General features: G+C 43.4%; 2 protein-coding genes and 1 non-coding gene across 3 annotated transcripts in view; 2 read left to right on the top strand and 1 right to left on the bottom strand.

The window, feature by feature from the left end:
- The first annotated feature begins 1,520 nt into the window (after positions 1–1,520).
- On the top strand, positions 1,521–1,602 carry trnas-cga (transfer RNA serine (anticodon CGA)). The gene has a single exon. It is a non-coding gene; the product is annotated as a tRNA-Ser (tRNA).
- A 9,610-nt stretch (positions 1,603–11,212) lies between these two features.
- On the bottom strand, positions 11,213–15,942 carry LOC134460380 (guanine nucleotide-binding protein G(I)/G(S)/G(O) subunit gamma-5-like). Its single transcript, XM_063212813.1, has 3 exons — positions 15,705–15,942; positions 14,140–14,287; positions 11,213–12,232 (listed from the first exon to the last, which is right to left on the bottom strand). The coding sequence occupies exons 1-2, from the start codon at positions 15,780–15,782 to the stop codon at positions 14,162–14,164; spliced, it is 204 nt and encodes a 67-aa protein (XP_063068883.1). The 5' UTR covers positions 15,783–15,942; the 3' UTR covers positions 11,213–12,232; positions 14,140–14,161.
- Positions 15,943–19,169: 3,227 nt separating this feature from the next.
- abi2b (abl-interactor 2b) overlaps positions 19,170–24,647 on the top strand; it is a 38,500-nt gene continuing 33,022 nt past the window's right edge. Inside the window, exon 1 of the mRNA XM_063212436.1 lies at positions 19,170–19,320. Coding sequence (XP_063068506.1) covers positions 19,204–19,320 — 117 coding nt within the window. The 5' untranslated portion in view covers positions 19,170–19,203. The remainder of the gene's footprint in view (positions 19,321–24,647) is intronic.

Below are 24,647 nucleotides of genomic sequence, written 5' to 3'. Positions count from 1 at the left end.
TTGTAAAGCTTTAATAGGCCATTTAGAGCATACTTATTAATATTATTACTGTTATTTAATTTGCACTTGTTTCTGTCTGAAGTTTTTATTGTTACGTTTTAATGGGCCAACCATTCCTACATTTTTATACCGTCATTACGATTTTTGTTTTTGTTTTAAACCTTAATATTATATTATCATATTACCATGATATATCCTGGTCTACAAGCTTTTTTTTGTAAATAAAATACTGGTACAATCTCTCAAAATGCAGTGTCCCTTGTTTTACTTAGGCCTAATGGTGTGTCCATTCTTTAATAAGCCCTTGTGACCATCTTTTGGAGAGAGGAGTCCACAGACTTAAACCCCTTTGTTTTTTCATTATTATTATTATTATTATTATTATTATTATTATTATTATTATTATTATTATTTATTCTATGGCATGATTCCTTTCGGCCATTCTTCAGATTCTCGTCACTCCACAACGGTCAACCTTTGACCTGGGATGCAAAAGTGCATGCACCCTCAACTTGTGACCCCTCCTCTGCCTGATACACTTTTGTCTGAGGTGTTTTCTGGACTTCGCGAAACGTATCGTACGACCAGGACGAACTCTGACTGCAGAGAGACCAGACGAGACAAGACCGGCAAACTTTTGCAGTCAGGTAGCAGGTACACGCTCGATGGGATTTTGAAATAGCTTGTGTGGAATGAATTGTCTAGGTTGCATGCTGTTGTCATATCATAGGTCATAACGCTTCGTGCACAGAACTGCACAACATTTTATGTTTGGCGGTTAATCGTAACTGAATGAAAAGGTTGTGTTCGTGTTTTGAGCTATGTGCGACCTGCCTGCCATTGTATTCACAATAAGCAGTCGCCAGCGCAGTAAATTGCAATCAGCAATCGTTTTCACAGCGTGGTGCATTTTGGCAATAGTTCGACACCAACCGATTCACTTATGAGTGTAACCGTGGGATTGGTGTAACTAACATGTAGTTGACTTATGGGGGTAAGAAATAATTGGTATTGGCAAATTGGCTAAGAAAACCAAGAGCTACAGAAAACGATGCGCTCAGTCCAACAATCGATTTAAAGTACCAGAAAGTCTACTTTTAGGCTTGCACAAATTTGTCATCCAGACGGCAAGCAGGCACTCTCTCGCCCATTATAATAACATATTTCAACTAATAGAATAATGCCCTGCAGAAGGCATCATTCCTTAATAAATCAGATTCAACAGGGCATATAGTGGGGTATTTAGCTTGGCGTCCGGTTCTGGGTTGTTTACTGACAGTCATTTTCGAGCTTCCACCGCTCCATCTGTTGCAAGTTTCTGTAACGTTTCGGGCGTTTTAAAATATACATGTACGTTTATTAATTCCTGAACTGCTAACATGTTGAAGGAGTCGTTACATTTGCTTTGCATACCGTAGTACAAACGTCAACAGAACATGCCCTGATAAAAAAAGCATGAAACGGATCATTTGAAGTCACAGAGAAGAACAAGAAGGCTGCACTGCGCACGCGCTCTCGAAGTCACGGTGGCCGAGAGGTTAAGGCGTTGGACTCGAAATCCAATGGGGTTTCCCCGCACAGGTTCGAATCCTGTTCGTGACGTACAATTTTCTGTTTTTAAGCACTGAAAAGTACATGCTTATTGCAGTTGGTCTACGTGTATGTAGGTAAATGTAAAAAACTAAACATATTGTTTCGTATTTAAGCAGAACGGTCAAATCTTAGTGTGAAAGTAAATATATTTCCTATTATTGCCACTAGGTGGCATCGTAGGCCCAATGCCAATTTAGACTCACAGACCTCTCAATCAAGGTGTCTGGAATTATTTTTCATTGCAGACTTGATGTCTTTTACTGGAAGTTTCTTTACATTTGTTCAGGACCTAAAATGCCTAAATAGCCTACATGGAGGCTCCATGGAGCCTATACACAACACAAATATTTGAGGGGCCCCGGAACAAGTTTTTAAGTGGTGGTGCATTTTTTTCTTCATTCTGTAGGCTATTTTAAAACAATGTTACTGCTGCTGCACTCCACTTTTTTGTCCGCAGTAAACGTTGAGAACATTGAGGGCCCAAAAAGTAGGAATGCAAATGAAATATACCTTTGTTTTTTATGTTCTTTACGTCTCCTGTTGTCCATTCTTGAACTTAAATGTCTGTATGTCTTGTTGTCTATGTTGATGCCTATACCTATAAACTATGTTTATGTCATGGGAAAGTAAAAAACGTAATTTTAATTATTGGAATGACCAGTGCTTGTAAAAAAAAAGACAATAAAGCCGACAATACATAGCTGATAATTTTGCGTTTGATAAAACTGCAACTATTGTTTAATGGCAGACAGAAAACCAGACAAACGCTAAGTCACACAGCAAGTGTATATAATAGGTCTATGTACTGCATACAAGTCTCTGTCATTTCTATTTTAACTGCATCAACTACGCCAGTGGTTCTTAATCTGGGGTGCGGGCACACCCTGGGGATGTGCCTGAGATTTCAGGGGGTGCGTGGGATTTTGATTATGTTGAGGTTGTGACCAAAATTTTGGTTGGGAACAAACCAAAGACAAACTTAAGACATGTTTGGTCCCCATTTAAAGTCATTAAGGTATAGAGTAATGTCCCAAGCAAGAATTATTGCAATTAATCACTTAAAATCATTTTTAGTATGTATACACATGTAGAAGTTTGGGGGTGGGGGTGCATGGCTTATCTTCGGCATAGGTAAGGTTGTGCGCTAAGAAAAAAAGGTTAAGAACCACTGAACTACACTATGCCCTTGGAGTACACCACCACAGGTGGGACACACACACACACACACACACACACACACACACACACACACACACACACACACACACACACACACACAGGGCCGCTGACAGCTTTGGCCAGGCCCAGGACAAAGTCGCCTGAAAGGGCCCCCCAGCCCAATACATAGGCCTACAATCTAATGAGGAACCAATTATGGGCCCCCTCCCTCCCTGACAACTGTCCCCTTTGCATCTGAGCTCAGCTTTTTCTTGAGTCTAGATTTAAAGCTATCAATAGTGGGTGCATTTTTTTACGTCATCTGGAAGCTGGTTCCAAAGCTTTGCAGCAGAAGCTAAAGGCTGCCTCTCCACACTTTGTTTTGACTTTTGGAATCGCCAGCAAATTATGTAAAAAGACTGTTACAGTAATCAATCTTACTAGAAATGAAGACACGTATGTGCTTCTCCAGATCATGTTTTGACATGATGCCTCTAAGTTTGGAAATGTTTTTAGGTGGTAAAAAGCAAACTTAGTCATGGCTTTCATGTGACTTTTAAAGCTTATAGGTTGCTAGGACCCCTAGATTTTTAACTGCATCCCTTGCTTTCAGTCCCTTCGTTTCAAGGATAGTAGCAATCTTTTGTATATATAATTACTATAATATAATTACTTCTGTTTTACTGTGTTCAGCTGGAGAAAATTGTGAGACATCCACATGTGACGGAGGTCATCTTGCACCTGCTCGTCCCCCTCGGGGCGCGAACGTGCGACCTCGTCAACTACAACGGTCCGACAGAGTACGATACCGCTGGACCAAGAGACTAGTCTCCCGGCCCAACGGCATTGACACTGTATGAGGCTTTGGGAGGGAGGTTTACCAATGTTCCACGCCAACTCTGCTAGTTAGCCTCCGTTACACAAACACACACACACACACACACACACACACACACACACACACACACACACACACACACACACACACACCTCAAATCATGTGCACTGATCATAACCACATACAGATCCAAGAGATTGACAGGGTGGATCCCTTGCAAAACACTTCTCAGATGAGTTTTTATGTCACACCATCAGAGATGAGAATATTTTCAGGGGTTCAAGTGTGTGTGTGTGTGTGTGTGTGTGTGTGTGTGTCTGGGTGGTTGGTTGTCTCATTGATTGTAGGCCTATATCAGAACTAATATTCAATCAATGGTTTGTCTGTGTGTGTGTGTGTGTGTGTGTGTGTGTGTGTGTGTGTGTGTGTGTGTGTGTGTGTGTGTGTGTCAGTTGTCCCGGGCCCAGGCAGATAAGGGGGCTCATAACTGGGTCCTCATTACATTGTATGTATTGAGTAGGGGGGCCCTTTCAGATGACTTTGTCCTGGGCCCGGCAAAAGCTGCCAGCAGCCCTGGGTGTGTGTGTGCACCTGCAGGTCCGCTGACAGCTTTGGCTGGGCCCAGGAAAAGGTTTTTAGAAAGCCCCCCACCCCTGCACACGTCAAGATGATGATGCAGCCATAGCGAATGTCACTATTGTATGGACAAGAACACTTTTTCTTTTTCAGTGGACTATCTATGAAGCAGTCATTGCAGTACATTAATTGCCAATTACTAATACATTTATGGGCATTAGCTGTGGTTCTACCACCTGACGTCTGAGTCCTAATGACGTCATTGACCCAATATTAATTGGCAGTCATGGGTAAGCGGTTAGGGTGTCAGACTTGTAGCCCAAAGGTTGCTGGTTCGATTCCAGACTCACCAGGTTGGCGGGGGGAGTAATTAACCAGTGCTCTCCCCCATCCTCCTCCATGACTGAGGTACCCTGAGCATGGTACCGTCCCGCCACACTGCTCCCTTTCGGGTGTCATTGGGGGCTGCCCCCTTGCACAAGTGAGGCATGAATGCAATTTCATTGTCTGCAGTGTGCACTTGTGTGCTGTGGAGTGCTGTGTCACAATTACAATGGGGGTTGGAGTTTCCCAATGGGCTTTCACTTTCACAGATGAGTTTGATAGCGTCTTGAGGTACAGAGTTGTGGTCAATGGGGTGTGGTGCTGGAGGGTATTTCTATGTGATAAAACGGGCTTAGTTAACCTACAGAGAGTAAGAAACCCGATAGCCTGTTTAGTGAAGAAAACGAGGACTCCAGGCTCTTCTATTGGAAGATTTACCACTACATCACACGCAGACACACACACACACACACACTGCTGAAATACTTGGCTGATTACTGGTCATAACCACAAAGATATCCAAGAGATTCACGTACAGATCAGGGATTTCCTCAAGAGATCTCAGAACGCATCAGCTGGGGCGTCACTTCACACCTTCAGAGATAAGGATGCTAAAGATGTGGCAACACTCAGATGTCAATAGTTTACTCAGCAAGAAACACGATTCTGCTTCTGAGTGCAGGGCCCGCACTAGCCCCACAGAATTCGAATATTAAGCAAAATAAAGCATTTAACTTCACATTGGCAACGATTATTCATTTATGTGAGGGACTGCCCATCAGTAGGTTGTGGGTGTGTTCTGATTGTCATGTCCACAAGCCTGGCTCTGTACTGTAGTGGCCAGGCTCCCAGTTTTTACTTCCTGTAAACAGTAACACATACGTCCATAACAAGCCTATTAACACATAATAATATATTATGCAATCTGACTTTCAACTACCCTCATTCAAGTTGCATCGGGCAAGTTCCATTTGGAAGCAAAGTAGGTACTGCATATACGATTATATTGTGTATTATTTATTATAGGCTATATAAAATATATGATTACTTGTTTCGGGCACAAAAAACAGCCCCTATAGGCATTGCTGCTTGTGCCAGTAGGATGGCATACCTGTATACATAAATAATATAGCCAAACAGCCGTGGCTGAAGCATGGATGTTAATGAGACATTCGCTTTGTTTTCCCCCAGAAAAGGGGCGGACTGCTTGTTCACAAACAAAGTACCCGGATTGCTGTTTATACGTATGCGACAACTTGTTTCATGCATTAAAAAGCCCCTGAAGGCCTTGCTGCTTGTATCAGTAGGTTGGCGGATGTGGTTGATAAGACTCTGAGAACTCTTGAGCAAGAGCTCATCCTGCTGATACCTGGAAATCGCTTCAGGTTGAGATTCGTGCAAATGATTTCAGCTGTCTCTGTGTGTGTGTGTGTGTGTGTGTGTTTTATTGCAAGGGAGAATTCACCAAAAAAAAAAAAGGTTTACGTCAGAAAGAGGGGCTCTGTCTCCTTGACAGAAGGCTCTGTCTCCTTGACAGAAGCAGAGTGGTACGAGACGTCTCAACATATCGCTAACACACTCAGAATGGAGACAGGCATGTACACGAGGGCATTTTTACTGCTGTTTTTCATCACTGGTGTCCACCTCGCGCCCAATAGGGGACATTATGGGATTTTGACAGAAGGAGAAGACTACGAGATTTGGGAATCCGACTTCATCCGTGACTTTGACAACATCTTGTGGTTCAGAGTTTTGGCAGATGGCGACGACGTGCTTTTGGTGAACTGCACACAAAGAGGAGTCGTCTCACAGCCAGACAACTACGTAGTCAGATGCGGTTATCCGTTTGAATTGACTGTGAATCCGAGCGTATCTGAGAGTGGACGATACAGACTTGAAGTCTGGAGAAAGGGCAGCATTTCGGAAGTAAGTAGTGTCAATCTTACCGTCTGCGCCAAAGCTAGTACATTAGAACAACATCCCATCCCTCATGGCGGCAGTGCTGTCGTCTGTGATCCGGATTCTCCTCTGGAGCCGGGGGACAGTATACAGCTGCATCAACTCCATGACCCGGGCAGATCCTTTCACTGGAGGCTGGTCCTGGATACCAACACCTCTCTGGAGCCACTGGTAGGGGGCCTGAGGGCCCGACTGCAGGTGGATCTCAAAACCTCTCAGGTCACACTGACAGGGATCACACACGCAATGGACTTTGTTTGTGCTATTTTCAGAGGGGGGCAATGCCAAATTCATCAGCAATCTTTTTTGATCAGCAAAGCGTCAAATGTCTTTGTTTATGGAGAGGAGAATGTGACTTTTCCTTGTGACCCAAAGAGTCATGCTGTGTATCACATTAAAGATGGGAAGAAATTAAAATACCCACTGAACAGAACAGAGCAGAACAGAGAGACTGGGAAATCCTTCAAGATTGCCTTTGTGTCACCGCAACATTCTGGACTTTACAGGTGCTGGGGTAGTTATGGATATGCCAACAAGTATGTCCTCTACCTCTGCCCCAAAGTGGGTCCACATGAGCTGCGGTGGTTTTCTCATGGTGAAAGGGTACTCCTGACCAACGCCACACAGCTGAACCTTACAAAGGTGAAACGGAGGATGCAACTGTACCATCAAAAACGTCTCATTCTCGACACTTCAGCTAAACCAGTGTTCATTCATGAGGATGTAAATGGAAGAATGACTGTGTCCCAATCTGACGATGCTCTGATACTATCCACTGCCACTGCAAGGGACAGTGGTGTGTACATGTGGAGAGCTTTTGGGCGGCTTAGCGGAGATGCTAACATGGGTTCCGTTTTTTGTTACGAGGGAAGCATCCGCCTGCTGTACAAGGATCCGTTTGGGGTGAGCACTCCATTCTACACAGCGTATGCCTCAGTGCTGGGCTGTGTGCTGCTGGGGCTGGTGGCTGCAGTGATCTGGGTCAACCTGAGAGGCAGAAGAGGGCAGCAGACCTCTGGGCAACAGACCAGAAGAGGGCAGCAGACCTTGGTACGTTGGACCAGAAGAGGGCAGCAGAGTGGAGATGAAGACATTGATGATGTTGTGGAGGTGGTTGAAGACATTGATGATGTTGTGGAGGTGGTTGAAGACATTGACGATGTTGTGGAGGTGGTTGAAGACGGCGTATGATCTGCACTTGCGACTTGCTGTGTGCTACTGTGGCGAGGCTGACAGAGGGTGCATTCCAATATGCGACCTTGCGTCCTCCACTTGGGCTTGTGGCCTCACGTTTTGCTGATGCCCCGCCTCAGTGGAGAAAACAATTAGGCCTACGTTTCCCCGCTGTCAGCCTAGCCAAAACATTTTTTAGGGGACTATTCTTCATTTACCATCCTGTTTGAAGATGAGAAAATGACTTTACAGAGGCGGGTGAAACGCTAGGCCACTTGCACAGGTTGAGAGAACCCAGTCTAATCTGAACTTGTTAAAGGGACACTGTGTGAGATTTTTAGTTGTTTAGTTTCAGAATTCATGCTGCCCATTTACTAACGTTACCCTTTTCATTAATACTTACCACCACCACCAAATTCTAAGTATTCACTATGACTGGAGAAAATGCACTTTTCATACATGAAAAGGGGGATCTTCTCCATGGTCCGCCATTTTGAATTTCCAGAAATAGCCATTTTTAGCTGCAAAAATGACTGTACTTGGGCCATACTAGAAAATAGTAGTTTATTACTTGGTAAACTTTCATGAAAAGATCAAATTTGGCAATAGGCTACCAAGTTTCAATGAGCAGCATAGTTGCAGTACCTACAGGTCCTTCTCAAATAATTAGCATATTGTGTTAAAGTTCATTTTTTCGTCATAATGTAATGATAAAAAATAAACTTTCATATGTTTTACATTCATTGCACACCAACTGAAATATTTCAGGTCTTGTTTTGTTTTAATGTTGATGATTTTGGCATACAGCTCATGAAAACCCAAAATTCCCATCTCAAAAAATTAGCATGACTTGTTTAGACAACCTTTTCATGATATGCTAATTTATTGAGATGGGAATTTTGGGTTTTCATGAGTTGTATACCAAAATCATCAATATTAAAACAAAACAAGACCTGAAATATTTCAGTTGGTGTGCAATGAATGTAAAACATATGAAAGTTTATTTTTTTATCATTACATTATGGGGGGAAATTAACTTTAACACAATATGCTAATTATTTGAGAAGGACCTGTATTTTGACCATTTCCTGCAGTGTACCTTAAGTCTATTGTGTGAGTATGTGTGTACACTGTGGTTGTTAACAGAAGAGCTACCTATTTTTTTGTTTATCCTGAGATTATGCTGTTTAGATCATTCCTATAATTTTATATGTAATATAATCCCCATGTAAATATAATGTAATGTGTTTCATGTAATTGTTGCTAAGTAATAATTATGCTGGGCTGATGCCTTCTGTAGACATGCCATTTTATGTTGAATGAACGAATGATTTTATTTGACATCTTCAGTTCATATAAATAAAATAAATACATGATTGAGTTTCATATAAACCGCGCCACATACTTAAATTAAAACACAGAGAGTCAGGATAGCACAATAAAGCTCGGCATCTTATTTCCATTGTGGTCCTTGGTGTTTAGTGGTGTTTATGGCAGCATAACAAGAGGAGAATTCCCGCCGATTTCAACATGCAGTTGTATTGCTCACGCTACCCTTGACCTGGCAGTACTTGGCAGGCCATTTTTTTTGTTCAGTCCTTTCTGAGGTCACTCTAGGGGTGTGAGTTTGTTAAGGGACAAAAACTCAACATGTGCAAATATCATCCTAAAAAGGTATGCAACATCACCTGACACCTTACAACGCAGCAATAACTTCTTTTTTTTTTTAAACGAAGGTCTGCCAAGATCATTTCCAATAGTTTTTTTATGTAATGTGATGTAATTCCATGTAAATATTAAGTGTACCATGTAACTGTAAAATAATAATTATGCCGGTTCTCACAGTTAATGAAGGAATGCATTTATGTTAAAATTTCAATTCAGATTATTGTTTAAGCCTATTTCTTAATTTCTTTGTAATTGTGCTTAGCCAATGCAATAAAGGTGGATCACATGGTGGTGAAAAAGTGTTGACTTGTTGGATCTCAAACTTGTTATTAATTGTAATTGATGCGTTATGAGCGGTGTGAAACACAATATGATCCTGATGCCCTAGCTTTAGTTTACAAAAAATATGTTAAAAGTATTCACGTGTTGGTTCTCAAACAGTCCCTATAAAAAAAGTTCATAAAATAGAAATGGGGATAAATATAGACAATAAAACTTAAATTAACATGGTTGCATAAGTATGCACACCTTTTAACCAGTGGTGTAGTCTACAACGCAGACACAGTATACACAGTACACCCACCTGAACATGTCATGGATTTCAGTATACCCACCTAAAATTGATTGATTCAATATTTAGAATAGCACAAATATACACAGTATATCCATGCACCACAAAAAAGCTCAAATATACAGTGTACCCACCACAAAAAGTAGACTACAGTACACCACTCCTTTAAACAATACTGCCCTACAATTTCAGAACGCAGTATAATTCAAAACTGGCCACGCAACTGTGTTGGAGTTAAAGTGGTGATGACACTTCCATATAATACTTTTTTATAGTGGAAATTTATGCACACACGAAAAAAGCAAAAAAACACTTTTTAGCTGAAAAATCATTATACTGCGTTCTGTTGTGGTATTACTGTCTACACCAAAACCACGGTGTCAATGGAGAAGTGCAGTATAATGCACGTTATACTGTGTTCTTGGCTAGTACAACGTAACCTCCTAAAACCAAAAAGCGCAGTATAATCAGTTTTTATCGTTTTTTTCTGAAACGGGACCAAGTTGGACCAAAAAATTTTAACACAAGAAAAAGAAGGTATTTTAAAGCCAATTTCCGGTATAAACCCATTTTCGACCATTTTCAAGATACTGCGTTCTGATATTGTAGGGCAGAATACTCTACTCTACTCTACTCTAAACTAACGTGCTGCAGCACCTTTGGCTTTTATTAGCACTCAGGCTTCTTGGGTAGGAGTCTATCAGCATAGCACATCTGGATGTGCCGTTTGTTTTTCCAATTGCATTATACAGATAATATTACATTACCGGTACATTAAAAAGAAGTTGTGGAATGACTTGTCAGTCATTTTTTTTACATCACAAAACTGGTGTGCAGACATTTTATAGCCACGGTATAATAAATACTGATGCATTATGAGTTGTGAGACACACAGGACGTCCTGATACTGATGCCCTGGGTTTCTAGTTTATTTTAAAAGATGTTTATCTTTCAAGCATTTCCTATACATGTAATCAGTAATATATATTATAACGGTAAATTACTCTGGATTAACGTTGTGTACGGTAATATAAATATCACACACAGCACTTCCTGATCTCAGTGACAGCCCATGTGGTCAACCATTGCCAGCACACAGTGGGCCTTTCTCAGAACCTAGTGCAGTGCACTTCCAAGTGTATCAGCCTAATTAGTCACGCCCTGTGATTGGATACTCTTTGGTGAACTCTACGGAATATCCAATCACTGGGTGTGACTTATTAAGAGTATCCAATCACTGGGGGTGACTAATTAGGCTGATGCACTTGGAAGTGCACTACACTAGGTTTTGAGAAAGGCCCAGTGTCTAATACCACCTCACCTCGATGTAAAATGAGACCATTTGTTCACACTTTGCTAACAATAACAAGAAAATTTATTTGTTAATAAAAACGTGAACAGTGCAAAAACAGGCACCAAAAACAAACTATGTCCACATTGTGTATCTCTAACATGTAACAAGGTATTTCCTCCGCCGGTGTATCGGTCATTCTCAAGGCAGCAGAGGTGACAACACAAATTAACCCGATAATACAACTATTTGAAATGCTAATTTAACACCTGAGGGGCCTATACTAAGAAGCTGGTTCAGGAGTAAACCAGGTTAAGTAAAGAGGTAAATCATCTAATAGAAGAGGCTCTTCTGTGAGGGGTCATCTTCTATTGCATGATTTACCTCTTAATTATTACAATCAACTTAATAGCTGTAATTGTTTTAAGAAACTAACCTCTTAACTTAACCTGGTTTACTCCTGAAACAACTTCTTAGTATAGGCCCCTGAGATACAGAAATATTGTCGTCTTGAAATGGTTATGTTACGGCTTCAGAGGGCTATTCCAAAACACATGGTTAAGTGATAAACCTGGCTAACTCCACTCTAGATGAAGTGGTAATCTGCTAATAGATAGCCCACATGTGTCATTTACTTTAGCAAATAGTGACTTCAGGCTCTTCTATTAGGCGATTTACCACTACCACAAGGTTAATTTAACCGGGATTTCTACTAACTTAACCAGGTTCTTGGAATACTCCCCCGCAGGTAGAAATGAAAACCTCTGAGTAGTTTTCAGCTTTGTGGCTGCCAGGAATGTCTGTGTCTTCTTGTCTACTTGTCCAGGGTCCTATACTACAAAAGCTGGTTCAGGAGTAAACCAGGTTAAGTTAAGAGGTAAATCATCAAATAGAAGAGCCTGGAGTTCTGAGGACTGCAGGCTCTTCTATTAGATGATTTACCTCTTAACTTAACTTGGTTTACTCCTGAACCAGCTTCTTCGTATAGGCCCCAGTTTCCTCCTCGTCATGGTGGCTGGTCATCGGAAAACGTCATCTTGTTCTCTCTCCAAAGCTGTCCGTTTTGCCATTGAAGGAGTTCCTGAATAAAATAAAAACAATGTTGATGAAACTGCTATGTAATATCTTGTCCTCCTAGTGAATTTACTTCTAATTTTACTGTTGACACATCTCTGCCTGCAAACCTCCTGTAACGGCTGGGTTGTTGCCACCCAAATGGTCACTACATGATCATCATATTAAAAAAAAACATTTGCGCCGTCACAGACACAAAGAAATCCTCCACATTTTGCCACACAAATGTCGTTAAATATTCCTGATGGGCACAGATAGGGTTGCCTGTTTGATTCCCGACCCACCAGGCTGGTGTGGGGTGTAAAATTAACCCCTTCCACTTCCACGGCTGAGGTACCCTGAGCATGGTATCTACCATCCCACCATGATAGATATCCCTGCTCCCTTGGGGTGCCATTTGGGGCTTCCCCCCCCCCTTGCACGGGTGAGGCATACGTGCAATTTTATTGTGTGCAGAGACCACTGTGTGCAATGAGCCCTGCACAAAGATGATAGGAGTTTCCCAAGTGGGCGTTCATGCTCGCATGGGGTACATTCCATCATACTAACTCCAGTCCTCCACCTGTGCTTGAGGCCTTGTGCTCCACTGATAGCCCGCCTCCTTTTAAAATGTGTACTGTGAGGGGGATTTTGGACAGGACTGGCCTCGCATGCGGACTGTTGAGAACACACCATCTGACCCGTCACTGTCGTCCCGTTGACTCTCAGGATTTGGCCTATTGAAAATTTCCCGATTTTTGGCTTAAAATATGGGAATTTTCCCAAATTTTGGTTGCTCAAAGTTGACAGGTATGATGGGAGGACGGGAGTCGGGATAATGGAAAGGACCCATGAATTGGTGGTGCTAGTCTAAATTAATACTACATCCTTTATGTAATCAGTCCAGATTATGCATAAGAATATACACTAATAGTCTCATCTGTGCTGCTAATCAGAGGAGGTGCAGACTAGAGGATGACATTTTTCAGGAATTCCCGTGGGTCCCGCGGGTCCTGCGGGATTCCCGCGGGATGGGAGTCAAAATTTTGAAGATGAACGGGAGCGGGCAGGAGCGGGAATAAAGATGAATGGGAGCGGGCAGGAGCGGGAATAAAAATGAATGAGAGCGGGAATGCTTGCTTATTTTTTCATTTAAAAAGCCTATGAAACGGGAGTGGGATTGATTTTGAGTGGGAGTGGGCAGGATTGGGAGACATTCTTTTCAGGACGGGATGGGATGGGATTTGTTTCTTTTACTCCACTCCGGGACGGGATGGGATTTTTTTTCTGGGACCGGGATGGGACGGGAGTGAAAATCCACTCCCGTGTCATGCTCTAGTGCAGACCTTCTGTGGGTAGAAGGGGTTGGAGTTGGAATACAAAACAAAATATGTTTGTTTTGCTGACGCTTCTAAACAAGGAGACTTGTAGTTATTTAGGTAAGAGTGTTGGTTACAGTCCCTGGAGCAGTGTGTGGTTAGGGGCCTTGCTCAAGGGCACTTCCGCTATTTCCCACTGGGGTTAGGGTGGGATTCAAACCGGCAACCCTCTGGTCCCTAAACCAACCCCCTTACTACCCTTGCAAGTCAGTTGTGTGACAGTGGTGAGTCCTGTTGTGTCACAAAGGCAAGGAGTTTCCCAGATGGGCTTTCACATCCACATGATTATTTGTATGAGTATGTGTATGTGTATGTGTGGCGGAGCTGTGTCCTAGTGGTTAGGGAGATGGTCTTTCTATCGGGAGGTTGTAGGTTCAAATCCCACCGTTACCTCTCCCTACACCCCCATCCATGGCTGAAGTGCCCTTGAGCAAGGAACCTAACCCCCAAGCATTTCTCCAGGGACTGTAACCAATAAAACCCTGCAAATTAATAATGCTAAGTGGCTTTGGATAAAAAGCGTCAGCCAAGTGTAATGTATTGGTTCGCGTCTCACCTGTGGAGTGGTGTGGATCAGATCAGAGGAAGGTGCAGACCTTCTGCGGGCGGAAGGGGTTGGTGTTGGAGGAGAGGCCGGTCAGCAGGGGGTCCTGCGTGGCGTTCTGCATGCAGAACTGCTGAAGCTCGGCCGCCGCTAGCGAAACCTGATGGGACAACATTACATTACATTACATTATATTGCATTACATTATATTACATTACACTTGGCAGACGCTTTACAACCAAAGCGACTTTCAAAAGAGGACATAATCATAGCCAACATCACTCGCAGATACAAAGTGCATAGGAAATATACAGAACAACAAGTGCAGGTGCAAAGAATGATTCGTTTTCTTTTTTTCATAACAACATTACAACATCTTCAGAAGGGTAAAAGTAGCCTCGCGAGCTATCCTACGTACTTCCTCCAAAGGATTGGCTCCAAATATACGAAATGAAATGGTAGTATTATGGGATGGTTAGGACCAGACAAGGGTAAAAGTATGCACAGATTAATTTCCCACCTCACTGACGCCAGGTGCAGGACAAAGGCTATCTGACAATAGAGAGCGCAGAAGTCTGCACACTCCAGGTATGATTGCAAGGTTTATTGAAGACCCTGATGGGTTGAAACCTTGCATGTGTCTTAAATAAACCTTCCAAACGGAGCTGCAGTGTGCAGACTCTCTCTAGCAACAACATTAGACATTAGACACAGACATGTGTATTGTACATGGCTGCCAAGGGTTGATGATAGTAAAATAACATGTTGAAATGAAATGTATGGACATCACATCAGATGGTTGCAGTTTATAATCCCACCCTTCCACTCCCTACCTCCCTCAGAGGTAAGCATAGGCCTAGGCTTGGCCTTGAGCAAGGCACCTAACCCCACACTGCTCCAGGGTCTGTAACCAATACCCTGTACTTAAAATAACCAAGTGGCTTTGGATAAAAATGGACATGCATATACAAACGTAAATGGCATTTCGTTCAAGAAAGCCTTAGCTAAGACAATGATAGAATTATTGTTTTGACATGCAGCCGCCCGGGTTCTGTGAGCCATCCTCGACTGTGATTAATCCGTGTAGCCCAGGAGAACAGATTAAGTAAGAGGGGGTCTTTGAGAGGTCAAACATCTTAGCTTTTTGGTCGCAAGAGACACAATGGTTTGTGGTAGAAGCTCAAGCTAGCCATATAACAACAAAGATGAGTGGGGTCAATTATTTATAGTAGCAATGAGAAAGGGAAAAAACAACAACAACGAGACAAAAATACCCAACAGTACAATTTAATCACTGCACTGAAAATGCGGTGGGCTATTCTTTCTCTGTAGCCTATGGTCATTTATCATAGCTGCATCAGACGACTGTTTGAGCATATGTGTAGCCGCTACAGGGAATAACTAAAACCCCAATTTCAATAAACGAAGTGATGAGAGTGTAATGCAAAACTCCGCGGCACTAAACCAGTTTAATATCTGCGATTGTGGAATAGAACACAGCGGGGCATTTGGTTACAGTGTAGCACGCGCTGGCCACAAAGTTTAGCTGCTAGAATTGTTGATGTAACGTTCCATACCTTCACCCTGTTGATGCTGGCTTCAAACCGGAGTTGCTGGACAATTTTCTTCATGCTCAAGAGATTCGACACAGACATGTTTGCCTCGAAATACGGACTAAATCGACCTTTCAAAAACAAGCGTAGTCTGTCCCTAATCTTCACTCGGGCGCTGTACAAAGCTGTGAAACAAAGCGATTCTGGTTAATTTCCTGTTCCGGAAGAAAAGTAGGGCGTCACCCACAGCCTTCCATCAAGGCACCCCTCCACAAACCCACCCACTGACGAGATGCACATGTAACGATGCGTTGAAGAAAAAGAAGTGCGCTCTACTCAAATTTTGCGATTTCTTATAACACTATTTCTTAAATGTTTGCTATAAATACCTTTTAAAGTTGTACATTCAACTTTGACACAAGCAACTTGCAAATGCACATGCATGATGTATCAGCATCGTGTGTGTGTGTGTTTTGCCTGAAATGGCAATATGTTAATAATGTCGGCCGGAAAATTAGGCCTATAGCTAAACAAAATAAATAACAATAATTGAATAAATTACTCCAAAATAAACCAAAACTAAATTAAACAACAGTCCCATTAATAAAGAACTGCAAATGTACAATACTATAGGCATCCCTGATGAACATTAGTCTACTTCTACTATCGTTATTGTAAACATTTTGGTGGGGCACGCACTGACTTGCAGGCCTAAACTATGGTTGTGAAAGGGGATGCGCAGGGGGAAAATAGTTTGGCATGAGGACCCATGTAAGGGGGCTTAATAATAACAACAACAATAATAATAATAATAATAATAATAATAATAGTATTTATAGCACTGTATCATACAAGGCATGCAACTCAAAGTGCTTAACAAATGGGCTGTAATCTTCTTGTGGGGGCCTGGTCATGGTAACATTTGGGAACCACTGGCCTTGGGGTATTTGTATAATGTGTGTTAGGCCTATATAAACTGGTGAATGTCCTTTGTGATCAATAAAATATCTCTCCTTATCTCTGTGCACACTTTCTCAATTTTGTTGTACACTACATCTAGCTGCAGCTGAAGACACAATTACATTAAGACAAGTGTGTGTGTGTGTGTGTGTGTGTGTGTGTGTGTGTGTGTGTGTGTGTGTGTGTGTGTGTGTGTGTGTGTGTGTGTGTGTGTGTGTGTGTGTGTGTGTTACACATATATTCACCATACACACACACACACAACACACACAAGATCAAAAACTGGGAAAAAGCGTCCAAAGTGTGGTGCCAAAGTCACTATGCATAGTCCAAGGAAGATATCAAGGAAGGAGCCAACCAAAAGTCATCATCCAAGGAAGACATTCAGGACTATGCATAGTGACTTTGGCACCTTGACACTTTGGATATTTGGACACATTGTGTGTGTGTGTGTGTGTGTGTGTGTGTGTGTGTGTGTGTGTGTGTGTGTGTGTGTGTGTGTGTGTGTGTGTGTGTGTGTGTGTGTGATTAAAAAGGTGAATGAAAGGTTTTGGACACGAAAAACCGCGTACTACAATACTGCAATAGTATGTGTGTCTGCACTGAACTTCTGCAAAAACTGCAGTGCACTTTCTATGTTTAAATCGTTTATTAGGTACACCACTTTTATGATATTTTATTTATGAGAAGTCCAAGCAGTTGTGTATTCCAGAGGATCAGTCCACCTACTAACGCTACAGCAAAAGTTCGCTCGCATCAGCACGAATTCAATGCCTTTATCACAGCATAGCGCCTCTCCACTTTTATTTTGAAGAGTCTGCCATATTGGAATTTACGCTCCGTAGTAGCTCTGTGCTCTGGGGCTGTAGCAACCCAATGTAAGTAGGCGGCTGGATGTGAGTGCCCGGATATCCGCCCGAGTATTTACGCCTATTTTACCTCAGCTACTCGCGTTCGGTCGTGTATTTACGACAGTTTAACCTCAGCTACTTGATTTCGGTCCGATTTGAGTCTGACTGAAGGAGGGACATAGGTGCCGTGCGTAAAGAGCCCACCGCACATCGCCGTTTCGGCGACACCAGAACGTTCCTTGATCTCCCAATCAAAGGAATAGACCCTGTGACATCAAAATAATAATAAAAAAGTATACAATGAAATTATAACTTAAAACCGAATTGATTTGGGTGTGAAAATTAAACTGTCTCAACCGGGCACCCAAAGGGAATTCATCAAAAGATAACGGCGTTACTTTCTCGTCGGCATTATTTTGTGTTTATTATCCAGGAGGACTGAGCTGAAAACTGCAGCAGTCACCTTGCACAGTTCTAGCTGCTCTGAAGCACGTGCGTGTCTAAGCAAATCATCCTGCCCATTCGCAATGTTAAATAAAAAGTTTTGCACAAGGCTAGGCTATAGTCTAAAATAGACACTGGAATAGCCCGTTTCGGAAGGCATTAAAGTCACGAGTTTACCCAGTCTAAATGTAGCTAGCACCCGGGAAGTTTCTGAGTTTTACTCCTTACATTAGTGAAACATAATATCAGGATATCCAACAAGTTAAAAGAATATCTGGGCATAACATTTAAAAGTGTCAGTGCAGAATTAAACTGGGCGCTGAATATAAATGTTGGAGCCATTCTCCCTCCGTGTCTAGATACAGTCAGAGGCGCGCGCGCACGCTCTTATTTCTGTATTATATGAAAATATCCTAAAACGGTCACAACATCAGAGGACCTTCGTGGTGGAGGATACTTGCGGCGGGGGCCGAGACCGAGTTGACAGACCATGCTCGATACTTTACCCGGTCTAAATGTAGCCCTCAAAAAGTTATGCCGCATAGGCCTATTGTGCAGATTGATGCCAAGAACACGTGAAACTAGGCACATTGGAGACTAGAGCCTATACTTTAGACATAGTCTATTCATTTGATTGTGCTACGTAAACTTAAAAGTGTCAGTACAGAATCAAGCGGGACGCTGAAATATTGGAGCCAGTAACTTCGTGTCCGGTGGACAGCCTATTGTGCAGACGTGTGCGCACGCACAACTAATTCCTCTCCCATTGCTAATCAAGCCTCCGATCTCCAAAAAGACACGGGCACTCAGGATAACCGTTTACACGAGCTGTTTAAATAATGTGATGCACGTTCTTCATGACATGGCATGGTTTGGCCACCCTAAATTCAACATGACTGCATTCGCACATATCGTTTAAACATCCATGATGGAATTGTCACTCTTAATGTGCAAGTATTGGATATGAAAAAAAGATCCTAAAACGGTCACAACACCAGAGGACCCGTGGTGGTGTGGTGGATATTTGCCGCGGGGACCGAGGCCGAGTTGTTAAGGTAGGCTACAGTCATAGAAGGGACAGTCAGGCGACACAGCGCGACTCACATAGGGTAGCTGTGGTACCGCAAAGCATTCCTGATGGTGGAAATGAATGCAAATGCATGCAAATACTCGGGCGGATATCCGGGCACTCACATCCAGCCGCCTACTTACATTGGGTTGCTACAGTGGCTTCAGTCAAGCTAACATTCAGCTGGTAAGATGTGAAGATGGCGGAGCTTCAAATGCTTTTGGAAGAGGAGATCCCGGCTGGCCGTGGCGCTTTACTTGACAGCTACGCCAACCTAGAGAGAGTCGCTGAATACTGCGAGAGCAACTATGTTCAGGTATGGCGAATGTTTGCGCGTCTGGGTACAAGCGCTGTGCTGAAAGACATGGCTGTGTGCGAGAAGATGGTCACTCAGCCTGCCTTTCCATTAGCTCGCTAAGTGAACTTGCTAGCTGGCTAATGTTTTGCTTAGTGATGCCCTTTCTGCTATTGACGGTTGTCCGCTCTCCACAACGGTTGGAGTGATATACCTTGATGTCTTTAACTCTAGCAGGTTTCACCCAGAACGCACTTTCCTTAACCTGTGTGTCATTGTGGCACTGCCTCGCGCAAACACGAGCACTTTACGATGTTTTGCGTGGGAGCCATCTTGCTGGAAGGTTGGCAGTCATCATCACACACCAGCTAGCTTGCGAATTGCTGCTACTATGCTAAAACTCCAACACACCACTGCTAGTTGGAACAACAAATGTGTTGATAGCCAAACAGATCCCTGAAAACAGATGGGCTCCTGAAAGTTTCCACGAGAAGAGCATCTTAATTTATTATGCGTCATGTTTGCTAAATGGGTTAGCAATACAACAATCAATTCGCCCAACAAGATGTAAACATTGACGAGGAAAGTTCACCGTTGCACGGTCCACGCTCAGATAACGGTACACCAAACCTCGTCTTTAGACAAATTGTAATAGTGGGCATCATAATATTTACTTATATTAACACATTGTGCATACAAGTTTGATCAACATTACGGTTGGGTTTATCAAACTGGCTGAGGATGTTGACTACCCATCGTGTTCACTCTGCTTAGCTGCTATTTGAGTGTGTGTGTGTGTCGTGATGTCAGCTGCTGCGTCTGTGTTGCTTCTCGTCTAGTGTAGTAAATATTAAAAGGTGAAAACGAGGCTTTTGGTATGTTGTTGTTATTGGCCAAACAATGTTGAAGATATAGCATCGAGAAATGCAACTCATGTTGTTCATTGAGGCATAGTTACCCCTCCTATCGCCCCCAGATCAACATTAAAAGGCAATGAACCCTGCACCAGTTCAACTAACTCACCCATTTGTCGTCAAAAGAACTACAGTATAGCATGTATAGTAATCTGTCTATTTGAAGGCCTGCTGGAGTTAAACAGGGCAGGCATGATGGGTGAGCAGTTAGGGCAGACAGAGAGAGTGGATAATACTCCTAGAATCTCTGGTTAGGGCGTCAGACTTGTATCCCAAAGGTTGCTGGTTTGACTCCTGATCTGCCAGGTTGGTGGGGGGAGTAAATAACCCCCCCCCCCCCCATCCTCCTCCATGACAGGTACCCTAAGCATGGTACTGGCCCACCGCACTGCTCCCTTTCGGGCGCTATTGAGGGCTGCACAGGTGAGGTGTAAATGCAATTTCGATGTGTGCAGTGTTCACTTGTGTGCAGTGGAGTGCTGTGTCAGAATGACACTGGGAGTTGGAGATTTCCAGGTGGGCTGGGCTGTCAGTTTTCACTTTTAACAGTGTCCCGTCATCCCCCTGTGTGTTGCTGTTTGCGCTCAAAGTACTGTAGAAGCAAGTTCATGGTGTAAGTAGGGATGGGATATCGGTGTCGATGTATCTGTATTTGGTTCAGATGTCAACATAATTCAGAGATCGGATTGGATCGGAATTTTCCCAAAGTATCTGAACTTTCCTGATACTGAGCCATTTCCAATGTTCATTTGAAATCATAACACTTGCCTATTAGTTTTCAGGATGGGATTGTTACTTTTTATGTTGGTAGAAGAAGGTACCGCACACTCTTGTCCATCGTGCTGCAATTTATTGACAAACAACGTTTCGGCCCGTATGGCCTTTCTCAAGTTTTACAAAAGCAAAGTGAAGACACCCCTTATAAATTGTCCTCTGGTAATACCAGAGGACAATTTATAAGGGGTGTCTTCACTTTGCTTTTGTAAAACTTGAGAAAGGCCATACGGGCCGAAACGTTGTTTGTCAATAAATTGCAGCACGATGGACAAGAGTGTGCGGTACCTTCTTCTACCAAATTGATCCTGCACCCGCTACCTGCACCTCGAAACCTCTGGTGTGCGTTGGTTTCCTCCCTCAAAATATAGACACTTTTTTACTTGTTACCTTTTACTTATTAATTGGTGTCCTGTTCTTCTAACTTCCTTCTCTGACCAAATAGCCTACTTGGGCCTACCTCAAGTTGAAACCCATGCATATATGTGGTGTTGGTATAGGATCGGAGTAGTATCGGTATCGGCAGATATTCAATTTTAGATATCGGGAAGATCGGATCGGAAGTGAACAAATGGGTATCGGTATCGGCAAGACGACGTTGTTACTGAAGAAAATAAAATGAAAAAGAAGCCAAGATGTCACAGGCCCCCCCCTGCGATGCCTCCGCGCCCCCCCAGGGGTGCTTACGCCCCACTTTGAGAAACACTGCTCTATAATAACTGTTACTCAGTAGCCCGATTTTCAACGGCATTAACATAGTGACGTTTCCTACGTTTTACTGTGGCCAACTGGCTGTATAGTAGTAAGGGGTTGAGGTACCCAAACTAGTTGAACAGGTAGCTTAAATCCCAACTGGTTTTGGGTCTTCATCGCATCTCTAGTCTACATCACGACCGGCCTTGCCGGGTTGAAGACGCCTGGCATAGTTGGACAGGGATACAAAACACACACACACACACACACATACACACACACACACACACACACACACACACACACACACACACACACACACACACACACACATGAAGAATGTGTGTCTCTCTCCCCCTTTGGCTAAATGGAGATGCAACACAAGACTCAGGAGACAACGACGACTTAAAGGTTGTGAGATGCACCTGGCCCTGTGTGTGTGTGTGTGTCTAAAAAATATTACAGTGCATGTTTCAATGCACTTAATAGTCACAATTCATCACGTTTAATCGCGAGACCGGGTTTGTGTGTGTGTGTGTGTGTGTGCGTGCTTGTGTGCGTGTGTGCCGTCTCAAGTGAACGCAGCGGAATTGAGTGTCTATTGTTAATCGTCCTTGGCCCCATTTTCGCTTCAGGTGTGATGATGGGTTATTTTTAGTGGTCACTCCTGACTGTGTGTGTGTGTGTGTGTGTGTGTGTGCGAGAGCGAGCAGGGTGCTTGAGTTCACCCTTGTGTGGTGAAGTAGTAAAAGTAGTAGCAGACGCGCCTGAGTGGCTGAACAAGAATGAGTTGGTGCAAAAGAGTGTCATCATTAGCTCTATTACACACACACACACACACACACACACACACACTCTCTCTCTCTCTCCGCTGCCACCAGGGTGTGTGTGTGTGTGTGTGTGTGTGTGTGTGCATGCGCCCTGGCCTGTTTCCATAAATGGTGCCTTCTCGTCACCGCGGAGCTGTGCCCTTGACCTGACCCGACCTGCTTCAGGGACATGGGCACCAAGAGATGACACTCCTAACACGCTGAGACTGCCGTGGCCTACTGGTTAAGGAGTTGGTCTGTCAATCTGGGGGTCTTAGGTTCGAATCCCACCTGACCTCCCCCTACACCTCCATCCATAACTGAAATAGCCTTGAGCAAGGCACCTAACCCCGCATTGCTCCAGGGACTGTAACCAATACCCTGTAATATATAAGGTGCTTTTGGATAAAGTGTCAGCTAAGTCTAATGGACCTACTGGTCCGTCCGTTTTACTGTTGACGTACGTGAAGCCCCTATTTTGGGATTTTGCAAGTTTTCTGAAGCACGGAAATTAGGGCTGCACAATATATCAAAAATGTATCGATATCGCGATATCAAGGCGGGCGATATGCGTATCACAAAAAATGATTTGATGATCCATAACAAGTAAATATTTTCTGTGCTGTCCAATCACTAGCTGAATGTCAACAAATGTGGGAGAAGCCAGTCACGCCCCCCACACATAAGTTACCGACAAATTAGTGACAAGAAAAATATCGTTATCGAGGCATTGGATGCTGTTACAGAGTATCGCATTTTTTTCAGATATCGTGCAGCCCTAATGGAAATCTCAATTTTAGCCAAAAAAAAAGATTAAAAAAAATAATTAAACTTCCTGTCCTGAGTGAAAATAGGGAACATGTGGAACAATTTGGTCACTTCTAACTTAAAGCACTCAATGATCCCCAAGGCAAAGCTGAGCTAAACTAATGCTAACGAGTTGGTGCCCCGCGGACCCCATACCCTCACAGCTTGTGATGGGGTTAATTTATAATGCAAGAGCTATTTTTCAGTGGTAATGAAGGAATGGTCCCCAGGTATGCTATGAGTTGCAGATCAACTAGTTGCACAGGCGAGAGAGAGAGAGAGAGAGAGAGAGAGAGAGAGAGAGAGAGCGCTACTAGCTCAAAAGCGCTCACTTGAAAAAAATTAAAAAGCAACACGGGAGCAGTGTGCGGACATATTTGTTTCTACAGTATTCTGGCCTTTTGTCATGCACCTGCATCTTGGATGTGCACACCACTAACCTACTGCTGTCTGGTATATAAAATATTGGCTGGAGGGTTGTGTGCGTGTGCGTGTTGCATGCATACCTCAGAGGCCAGCCACATACTTATGGAGAGTTGTCACAAACTTCCTCCAGAACAGAGCAGAGGACGGGACACGACACTCAGTGAGTGCGTCTTAATATGCGACCTTGCCTCCTCCACTTGCTTCTCGTCATGATGACATCACTGACAACAGCATTATATTTCAATATCTTGCAAAAGCTAAATTGTAGAGTCTTTTTCTCATTTGCAATTGGGATGGTGAATGAAAAACAGTCCCTCAAAAGTTGTTGTGGCTAGGCTGACAGCTGGGAAACTTAATCATTTTCTCCACAGAGGAGGGACCAGGAGGTGGGGTGAGGAGACAAGCGCAAGTGGAGGAGGCAAGGTCGCATATTGTAACGCACTCTGAGGCTGCAGGCTTATACATACCTGAATTAATGTAGCCTGGGATTTACCATGCTGCTTTGCGCGATCTTTCAGATCTGAAAGACAGCATGGATTTCCCCCTAAAGCTGGCTCTACAGCCCCCCAGGGGATATTTAGAAAAATACAGCTGAGAGGGGGAGGTGCTTACTTAGTTGCCAGTGGTGGGGCATTATTGGTTGATTGTATTTTTTTTACTACTAATGGGGGCGTTTGGCTGGCTTATGATGAGGTCAAGGGGGCGTTGCCTGGCTTATGATGAGGTGATGGGGGCGTTGGCTGGCTTATGATGAGGTGATGGGGGCGTTGGCTGGCTTATGATGAGGTCAAGGGGGCGTTTATTCCTAAAAAGGTGGAGAGCATCTGGGTTGGGTATTACAGGCCTTAGACCTGTGTGTGTTTGTGTGTGTGTGTGTGCGTGTGAGTGTGTGTGCGTGTGTGTGTGTGTGTGTGTGTGTGTGTGT

The sequence above is a fragment of the Engraulis encrasicolus genome, chromosome 12, assembly GCF_034702125.1.
Source record: "Engraulis encrasicolus isolate BLACKSEA-1 chromosome 12, IST_EnEncr_1.0, whole genome shotgun sequence".
NCBI classification, from domain to species: domain Eukaryota; kingdom Metazoa; phylum Chordata; class Actinopteri; order Clupeiformes; family Engraulidae; genus Engraulis; species Engraulis encrasicolus.
Note: the sequence above shows the minus strand (reverse complement) of the source record. Positions and strands in the feature narration are given on the sequence as shown.

Coding starts and splice junctions, on each gene's coding strand:
- LOC134460380 (XM_063212813.1), bottom strand. CDS start 15,782: ATGTCTGTGTCGAATCTCTTGAGCATGAAGAAAATTGTCCAGCAACTC. Junction 14,288..15,704: donor CCAGCATCAACAGGGTGAAG/GTATGGAACGTT, acceptor TTGTCCCATCAG/GTTTCGCTAGCGGCGGCCGA.